General features: G+C 39.0%; 1 protein-coding gene across 1 annotated transcript; it reads right to left on the reverse strand.

The window, feature by feature from the left end:
* Positions 1 to 667: 667 nt before the first annotated feature.
* Positions 668 to 1792, reverse strand: LOC145983768 (zinc finger MYM-type protein 1-like). Its single transcript, XM_083116818.1, has one exon. The coding sequence runs from the start codon at positions 1790 to 1792 to the stop codon at positions 668 to 670; it is 1125 nt and encodes a 374-aa protein (XP_082972944.1).
* Between the last annotated feature and the right edge of the window lie 8833 nt (positions 1793 to 10625).

Consider the following 10625-nt stretch of genomic DNA (forward strand, 5'->3'; position numbering starts at 1 on the left):
CTTTCAACTTTAATTATACACTTGTCTATTGAAATTTTCTTTACAAGCAACTCCATCAACATCAACAGTCTGTTGTGTTTTGTCAGTTTCACATTTTCTTGGGGGAAAAAATGTTCAGCTCTTTATGTAATAAATTTGCATTTAACTCGTGCAACATGTTCATCACTTTAATATTAATTCATTCTGCACTAAACACATCCAACGAATATAGTATTATTTTCAACACGAATACAAACAATAGTTTCTTGTGTTCCTTATTACATCATGCCTTAGTTTGTTCTCCAGAATACATAATCAAAACAGCTGCAACCTTCTTGTTCTATTTTTGTTAAAGCAGTGTAAAAATTTATCCAGGTCAAGGTTTTCAGTTCTCTTCTTTTCGAAGGCGAGAAAAGTGAGTTTTGATTGTCGGGTAGTAGACATTGACCTCCTTCTTGGGCTATCTATATGGGTTAAAACAGAAAATGTAGATTCACACATTGCTGTACTACAAGGAAATGTTCTCACTGTTGCTAGCAACTTGTATGTGTCCTCAAAAGCTGTTCTCTGCTTGTAAACTTCCTGAAATATGCACGGATCATCAAATTTTTGCAAGTAGTTCTTCACAACTTTTACCTCTTCTTTGGAAGGTACACACACACCCAATTCTCGAAGATATTTTAAATTATCATAATTTCTCCGCTGCCTCAAGTCCTGTTAACAGTTTTTCATTGCTGGAAAATCTGCGAGCAAGTTCACATACAATAACATCAATCACCGAATAAAATATTCTCTTTAAATTTTCTGAAGAGAAACTTGATCCTATTTTTTCAGTGATGACAAAATCTGAAAATGACGTATTTGCTTTTCGTCTCTTGCATGGAAGCAGAGATGAGAAACTTTCGGCAGTACCATCATGAGCATTCTCATATTTCCTATTTTCTACCTTTATTAGAGTTCTAGATTCTTCTAGAAGCACTTCTAGTGTCTCTTCATTACGTTTGCCAGATATGAAATCAGTAGTTGCCTTGATAATATTAGAACTATCTACTAAACTTGTAGTGCGTGATTGAAGACTTTTATTTGCAGGTTCAAGGGCTTCAAGTACCATTTTCATAAGGACTAATATAAATCTGAACTCAAACTTCTTCAGGACATTCAAAAGACCTACACTTTGAACAATGTCTTCTCCATCAAACTGTGTTCGCTGGGATTTTACTTCTTCAAGCGCAGCTAGAATAAGGTCAAAGTTATTGTAAATTATTCTGATCATTTGCAAGTGTCCAGACCACCTCTGAGGCAATAATCGCACCAACTGCTGTCCATTGTATAATCTGTTCACCTTATGACATTTCAGGAAACAATAAAGTGTACCACACTGCTGAAAAAAGTGTTGAACACTGTCCTGAAAGTCTGTAGCTTTCATTACAACAAGGTGAAGACGGTGATTGGCACAATGTATGTAAGGAATATTTCGCCCTGCACTTTTCTTTATTAATGCTTGAACTCCGCCTTCACGGCCACTCATAACCGATGCTCCGTCATAGCATTGACTTAACACATTTTCAGTTGAGAGTCCAGAGTCTTCAAGTTCTTTCAGAGTTAAGTCTGCAAATGTTCGTGCATCCAATTTTTCAGAAGACTTCATGCAAAGAAGAGATTCATTTGGCTTGCCATCCTTGACGTAACGAATTCCAATAGCTATCTGCTCACGATTGTTTTTGTCTTTTGTTCCATCCTCAAGCAGGCTAAACCATGGTACATCAGCTGAAAGAACATCACTTACAATATCTTGTTTAACCATTTCAGCCATAATGCTTATAACTTCATTTTGAATTTCTGGGGATGTGTATGTTGCATTTCCTGGCATAATTTTACTAGCTTCTTTGAGCTTTTCATCTTTTTTCAAAAACAAACTAAATAAGTTCATAAATAAACTGCGTTCTTCACTTTCCTCCAAGCTGTAATCGCCTCGTAATGGTAATTCATTTACCACTAGAAACTGAATAACCTCTGCAATGGATTTTACATAATATATTCTTTGTTCTAACACATTGTCTTATAAAAGTATCGAGACAGAGCAACCTTTAGATTCCCTGTTTCTTTTTTCTTTCCACTTCTGCATTGCTTCAAGATGGGAATCTGAAGTGGAATGCTTTGGAAAACCTTTCTCTTTGCTAAGAGCATTTTTCCAGTTCGTAAATCCTCTAACTGTAAAAACATTCTCTTTTGAACCGCACGAGTTAAACTGCCTACATGCATAGCAAAATGCAGCATCCCTGGAAGGTGAATATTCTAGCCATATATACTGCTTGAACCAGTCCTCTCTAAATCCTCTTCCATCTTTTCTCGGATAGACTTTTAACTTTACTTGTTTTATATCTTCACCTAATGTTGAAATATCACTGGGTACTGACGTGTTATTGTTGCGTGTCGAAAATACTTTCACCTCAGCAAGGAGATACTCGTTTTCAGATGATGGCGAGGCTGGGGGAAAATCATTAGACACTGTACCTGAGTTTGTGAACTTCTTGCTCCTCACTATGAATTTATCCATCTTTCTCTGAAAAATCAGTCCATTAACACACAGTTGAACTTAATTGGCACTCACATCGATACTCAATGAAACTGTCATCATGGAGAATTCATGTCATTTATGTAGAACAGTTTGCTCTTGTCCAGAAGTAGTTGGTGGAAGAAGCTGCAGCTCATGGATGCAGAAAGTCAGCAGTGAAAACTTCTTTTAGATGGCAACCAAAATTAATTGTCCCGCAAATACCATTTTTTTTTTAAAGTTCAAACAGGCAGTTTTATAACATTACACAGAATGTTCGACAAACCATATCCAAAGATGTAAAAATAAAAGAACAAAGATCATGCTGCACTTATTGCCAATCAGAAGATATAGTTGTCTATTCACAAGTTCGACAATTAACAAACTGTGTTTAATCACGTTTCAATTTATCTTATTTAAACTATAGCGTTATAAATAGAACTACAAATAAAATCCTTCGTTTTGTATTGATTGTACGCGTATGTAGTCATAGCTTCTCAATGGACAAATGGTAGGCATAGTATGTTCTTGCCAGTCTCTTAGACTTTCCATTCAGCTTATTATTATTCTCATTGTCTATGTTAAAGTTGAATACTACATAGATTAAAATAAAACTTTGTAAAAATTTATTTCTAGTTTGTGTATTTTAGTGCCCATTTCTCTTGTTTTGAATGCATTTTGCAATCTACAAAATGAGGGGTGAAGTGTACCAAACTACTCTGTAGAATTTCCAGAAAAAAATAAACATATTTTAAGATGATATCAGAACTGAAATTATGAAATTTAATATTTTAAGAGCCGGAATCTATCTACTTAATCTACCCCAGAGGTATTCATTTCAAATCAACCTCTCTCATCTTTGCAACTTAACCTCACCCTCGTGACTTGCCCAAGCCATCGCCTTCCCTCATCCTTAAAAAGCCGGCCCCCGTGGCGGAGTGGTTATCACATCACGCTACGACATCAGGGGTCCCGGGTTCGAGTCCCGTCCTGGGCATGGTTGTTTGTGAGTGTCCATTCATCAATTTCGTCATATCATCACTCATCCGCATCTTCACAAATTAGATTTTTTTGCCAGTTTTGGTTAATCGCGCCGAAGAGGATGATTCGTGATTAGATTTAATCGATGAAGGGACACACACAAAGAACACATGAGTTCAACTTTGTGCAAATTTGTGCACAGAAACGCTACTGTGAGACTGAACCTACAGTTTAACACCGGATTTGAACCAATCTGCCTCCACTAGGTATCGAATCCGGAACAATTTGATTAAAGAACACTCATACCCAGGCCGAGACTCGAATCGAGGAACTTCGGTGTCCGGTGGCAAGATTGAAATTGGACCACTAAAAGCACTGGATCACCAAGCCGGATGAGTGCCTCCATTCACCTCCTGAACTATGCATTATAGTGAGAGAAAGGGGGGAGGGGATGAGAAAGAGAGAAGACTGGAGAGAACTATTTAAAAAAAATATAAAGTCTTGTACAATAAATGTTCTGAATTACAAGTTTAATTCCTTACACTCCCAAAATGTATTTGATACAGTTTTGAAAACAACCGTGTGCAGGACCAGCTCAACGTAAAATTTTCACCCAGGCGAGGTGGATTATTGGCGCCCCTCGTACTTTTCACCCTCCCCCACAATTTTATACCCTGGTGTCTCTACTTTCCACCTTTATCCAATGAGAAACATGGCCGTGTTGTATATTTAAGTTTTTAATGACGAAAAGTAATAGCCTTATTTCTTACAAACTTTAAATGTTACTGTTAAAGAACACGTTCGTTGCAGGTATGTATTTATTATTTAATACCTACATAATAATATATAAATAACAATAATTTATTGGGTTAAATTTCTACATAAGTTTGCAATAAATTATGATATGCCACAGTAGCTTACATTAATTTTTCATCTACACAAATCCAATTCTCTTTCAAACAAATAGTCACGCTTACACCACATATGATCAGAAATAAGGTTCCGACATTATTCAAGGGGGATGCACAGTTTGTCACCCATCCATGGGCGTCCGGAAGGGGGGGACAAGGCGAGGTCATGCCCCCCCTGGAAAATGAAAGTCAACCAAAAATTATGTATTTCACACACATAATTTCATTTTAGCCACAATAATATGGGTTAATTATTGCATTAACACCATAAATTCAAATTTAAGCAATGTTTTTTTTAGGGAACTACACTCTTTTGGGGGAAAATGTGACTTTTTTGCCCCCCTGGAAAAATATCTTCCTTGCCCCTCCCTGGAAAATATCCTGTCGACGTCCATGCGACCCACCCCCTCCCCCCGAGGACAGAGCCCTGGCCACTCTCTTGAGTCGCACGAATCATAGTGTGAATCATAGTGAAAATAGTTATTTTTTCTGATTGCTTGAAAGGGGTCTCGTTTAAATACAATAGCGTACTTGAATTTTCAAATATCTGCCTGCAAATATATAAAAGAACTTCTGATGGTTTTTCCCATGATCTTTTTCATCCCTATGACGTCACGATTTTACATTTGTCTCGGCTTACCAAACACGGCCGTTATAACAGACTTTCCAAAGCGGACGGCAATCAGGTTTGCCCTCACCATCATCCCTACGGACCGCCCTCCCTTCGTTACTCATCCTCAGACGGGCCTCACCCATGGCGCAGTGGTAGCGTCATTGCCTTGTAGTCAAGGGGTCCCAGGTTCGATACCCGGTGGAGGCACAAGTGGTTCGGATTCCACTTTAAACTGTAGGTCCAGTCCCGATTAGCCTTACTGTGCATAAAGTGGACTTAAAACACCAACTCAACTCATCCTCAGACGTCCTCATCCTTGGGAATCACCTCGCCCACACCCTCACGAGTCACGTAACCCAAGACTTCATCTTTCCTCATCCTTACAAGTTTTCCGGAGGCAGGCCCGTAGCCAGAATTTTATTTCGGGTAGGGGGGGGGTCATCCCTTATCAACAGCCGTCATCTAAAGGCAATAAAGTGTGGGGATAGCACTGATGATGAATTTATCAGTATATTGTAACTTATTATACAAGATGTTTAATCTTACTAAGGAAGTAAAGTTAATTACCACCAGGCACGTAGCTAGGGGGAGGGCTCGGACGGCTGAAGTCCCCACGAAATCCTACAAATGTTTCGTTGGCTTATACACCTACCGCTTTGAAGCTCCTCCGAAATGAAATTATGCATTCGCATAGCATATTTATTCTTTTCTATATTGGTTCTAAACATTCAATTCACTAATATGTACCCCCTCCAACTTTTTTAATTTTAGATGGGAGGTGCTGATAGTGACTGCCCCCCCCCCCCCGCAGAAATAAAATTCTGACTACGGACCTGATTACCGCTATACAGTATTTTCGTCAAATGTACGATTTCGGGGGGCTACTGCCCCTAGAGCCCACCCCCTGGCTACGTGCTTGGCCACAGGGGGTGAGGATGAGGTCCGCCCTCATGAGGGTTGCCTTCTGGATGGTAAACATCTCTGAACTCGCGTACAATTTCATTGCTGAATATTTTTACAGAGAAAGCCATTGGTTCTGACTGCTTAACTTATTAACAAGCACAAAAAAAAAACAAGAATAAAAAACAACGAAAGAACCTTTTCTTTAGACACCTCTCAGTGATGAAAATGAACGTTATTTTGCACCAAAAATGTGTAAAATGTGTGGGATGGCTTTGGTATATGGGTGTGCGTAAAAATCCACGAAAAACGTTTATTAAAATGGGAAAGCGTGAATATATTCAAAAGAGATTAGGTAGGAAGGATTGAAATTTTAAAATGCATTATACTGGACGGATGTGGCGTGATCAAAAAAGTATGAGAACCAGAGGTATACAAGGTACACACATTTACTACGAATATGTTTTAAATGAATGGTAAAATAAAAAATTATATGCAAGATCAGAAAACCATGGCAAATATACATAAATGCAAAAAATAATAAAAGAAATAAAAATACTTTTACATAAGCAAAAAAATAAAAATTGAGGAATAGAGACACGCGCGTGTGCATGCACAGTTATAAAACACTAAAAATGATTTTTGAAGTAATTCGTGGGTGTCAAACTAGCCCTTGTTTTGGAGAAATATTTCTATAACCCCTTCGGTAATGAAACGAAGTCAATGACGTCCAATAAGTGGAAATCATTATATCTATAACATCCATTCACAGTGGATTATATTGTTATCCGTGTGTACTTTTACTCCCGTACCGCTCAAGCAAGAAGGAAGGTTCTTCCTTTGCATTAAAATCAATCCTGAGTACTATCTGATATAACATTATAGGTGTTGTCTACTCTTACGGCGGGCACTCTACATGCTGGCAACGAAAGTGGGGAGCGAGGTATACACAGAAGACCAACCAGACAACAGCGGTGGCGCCGAGAGTTACGATGTGGCAGGAGGAAGTACTACGCACACCTCGTTCTACAGGCTGTTGTGTTTCTTGTGCTGGATTATTCGCTTCCCCGCTCCCCACTTCCCTTGCCAGCATGTAGATTGCCCGCCGTTAAGAATGAACAAGATCTATAGGCACTTATTACATTTAAAAAAAAAATACAGAGGGGCACACGGATAAATAATATTTAGGTTTGCCCAAATTATCACTTGCCGACCTCCTTGGCAGAGTGGTTAGCAACGCGAGAGTTTCCTGGTTCGAATCCCGTTTTGGGGATGAATGTTCCTTGTGAGCGTCCCTATACTTATTTCCATTAAATTTTTTAATTATTTTTTGTTCTCCAATATTTCATTTAAATTATTTAACCACCAGTTTCATCATATTATCACTCATCCTCATCTTCGCAATTAGCCAAAAGTGGCAGAAAGCGAAGTCAATTGAATGAAATCAACCAATGAATCAAATTATTACTTTCAATAAAATCTTGAATGAAAGCCTTTCTTGTTTTCGATGCAATGCTCGAATCCATGTATTTTGTGTGTGTAGGGGAGGAACAGTGTTTCAAACCAATATGTACTATAGAAGCAATAATTGTAATGGTGTTCTTTTGTGTATATACGAATGTATATGTGGGCATTTTCAAATCTGTATAACATGAATTACTTCCTTTCGGTCGAGGCCCCAACATGTCACTGTGAATTGGAAAGTCAGTCTGACCGTCTGACGTGATATGACAGAGTTTTATTTAATGTTAGATGAGGTAAATAAACTCAAACTTACCTTGCAACTCGTTTCTGAAATATCTCCAAGTTTCTCTAACACATCCGTAGCACATCCATGTGACAAGAGGAATGCGACTCTTTCTCTCCCTAAACACCACAACGGCTCTCGTCCGGCATCGGAACCAGATGTCGAAGTGGATGGGGCGTTGCAAGTTGGTTCAAGTTACAAGATGCCTTCAGTTTGACCTCAAGATTCTGGCATTCCAAACATTTGGAAGTTTCGCTACACTCTGGTCAAGTCGCGGACACCAAAGCTTGGTTTTTAGTAAAGGTTGAACTTTTCCCATTAGTTCAAAGCAACATGCTTTGTCCATGCATAATAGTTTCTGTAATTTTCTTCTTCATTCAATCTTGGTTCATTATGCTAATTCGTAATTGTTATCGCGAAAAACATTTCCTTGATTTTTCACAGGGGGGGCAGAGCAGGGTCTCAGGGGGGGCAACTGCCCCCCCTGCCCCCCTCTAGCTACGGGCCTGAGTATGCACTGCATGAAACATAAAATAAATAAATTAAAACTGTTGTGCTGCATATCCACAATTCTGATGGATAGAGTAGAAAAGTCTCCTCAAGGATATATAGACAGGAATAATAATAATAATATTAATAATAATAAAAACAATTAGGTGTGTGCGGGATCCGGACTTCGGGAAATGACTTTCCGACTTTTCAGGATCCCGAGCAGTCGGGAAATACCGAATGGTCATTTTAAAAAGTTGTTAATTCTTGACGTTTTCTGCATTGCAAGTGTCTGGAACTTATCGGGAATTGTTTGTTTTTATTCCGGAAATGAAAAAAACAATAATTTAAGTTGAAAATGACGTGTAGAATTTGAGATTTTCAGAGCTTTGGGAAATGGCGATTTTTCCCCATCCCGAATGTCGGGATTAAAAAAATTTCCCTTCCCGACCAAAAGAATTCTGTCCTGCACACTCCTAACAATAATACGCTTGGAATTAATTAGTTTATGAAATTTAAAATTTATTATTATTATATTAACAATTAATTATTATTGTTATTTCCATTATTCTAATTTCATGCGACGCCCATGGGAATAGTTATGAGTGAAACCACCCGAAAATTTTTCCTGCCTACAGCCATGAATTCAGTCAGTCATTGTGATAGCAAAAATACTTGACCACAAGTATAATTTCTTTGAAGTAAGTCTTGAAGCTTTCCTGGCGACAAATGATGAATACATTTTCTCGGGCCATCGACCAAGTCAATTCTGGAAAGGTTTCCGAGCTTTCTATGGCCACAGAATAGACTTTAGCAACACTGAAATTATCACTAAATCATCAAACTATTGGGACAGAATTATGAAAGAAGCAATAGCCATCCACAGGGGAAAGGAGAATCTGAATCACATGACAGGGCTCAAACTGGATCTGGTCTGGCTAGCTTTAGCAGCAGACATGGCTCCTGATTGGTCCGCCATCTACAACGAGAACAGTCACATGCAGATACATATAAACCAGGTTGACGCTCAACACTGCACTTCTTTTACTAGATTTCCGTGGAGGAACGATCAACTCTGATTGGTTAGTTTGTATGCACTTTCCAACCTGATCATTACCAGTTCATAGTTAGAGATCGGTTAGTTCATTGAACTCTCCAGCCTATTTTTGTGTGACTCATCTCACTCAACAGGTCGCTAGGTGCCGTGGCTTGCTGCAAGTTGATAGCTTCCTGGAGATGAGGCCTTGCTCGAAAAGGTTTATTATCCATCACTGCACTTCTACCCTGAAGATGAGAGTGACATTAGCTCTCGAAAGCTTGGAAACCTTTCCAGAATTGACCTGGTCGATAGCCCGAGAGAAGTTATTCATTATAATTTCTTTACTTTTTATTGATTGGTGTTGACCTTGGAGAAGTGTTCATGGTGCATATATTGTGGACAGAGAGGGAGATCTTAAAGTAGGAATGCAGGTGTGACTTCTGATTGGGCAATGTCATTGCTGAGTAATGGAAACTGAAAGACATTGGCCGGGAGGAAGTTGTGGCTGATCGGGGGTAGCGTTAGGTGAAACGTGAGGAAAAGGTGGTGTTGAGGAGATAGTGGCATGCTGGAAGTGAGGAGGTACCAGGACCAGAGAAAAGAGGAATTAGGTAAGTGAGAGGGGTCTACTTCTAGTCCACATTCGGGTCCGCATGGTCAAGGTGTTCTCATAGATATTAAAAAGGATCAAAAGCGAGTATCTCTACTGTTACATCCCCGGGATGCCAATATGTAGTTCAACATGGTGTCAGGTGTAGGTTTTCAGTGCGTTTTCTTCTTTCTCTTTCTCTCGTAATGCCTAATGCCTAATGCAGAACGAGTCCCTTGTGCACCTCGAGCAAGAACTAAATGATTCTCTAAATTTGATAGATGATTAGCAAATGCCATCGTCACAAGTACGCCCATCACATGTCTGCAAGCACGGAGACAACGAGAGATTCAGCAGGCCATCACATCCATTCTTAATTCAGAAAATTTAGAACATCCTAACCCTACCACAGACATGGCTGAAAATATCTCACCTTTCATAAGACCTCCAACTTTTTTGGGAAGAAGCCCACAACAGATTAACTATTTTTTTCTCCAATTCGAAAATATTGGTGATGCCCATAATTGGACAGATGCTAAAAAGAAATTGGTGATGCCCATAATTGTACAGATGCTAAATAGAAAGCCATGTTGCCATTAGCATTAACAGGTTGCTCTCGATTGGATCATGACACAGAAATCGCAACCGGGATGTGCAGAGAAGACGTATGCAGAGATTAAGAACAGCATGTATTCAACATTTCATGATAACAACCAGTGCCTTCTTATAGAAGATGTGATTTGAAAAGAAGTACAGAAAATAGACCTATCTCCACAAACATATCTTATTTGCAAGGAAGCGATGATACACCGATTTCTCCCAG

The sequence above is a fragment of the Lepisma saccharinum genome, chromosome 2 (genome assembly GCF_977018435.1).
Source record: "Lepisma saccharinum chromosome 2, izLepSacc3.1, whole genome shotgun sequence".
Classification (NCBI taxonomy): Eukaryota; Metazoa; Arthropoda; class Insecta; order Zygentoma; family Lepismatidae; genus Lepisma; species Lepisma saccharinum.

Coding starts and splice junctions, on each gene's coding strand:
- LOC145983768 (XM_083116818.1), bottom strand. CDS start 1,792: ATGGCTGAAATGGTTAAACAAGATATTGTAAGTGATGTTCTTTCAGCT.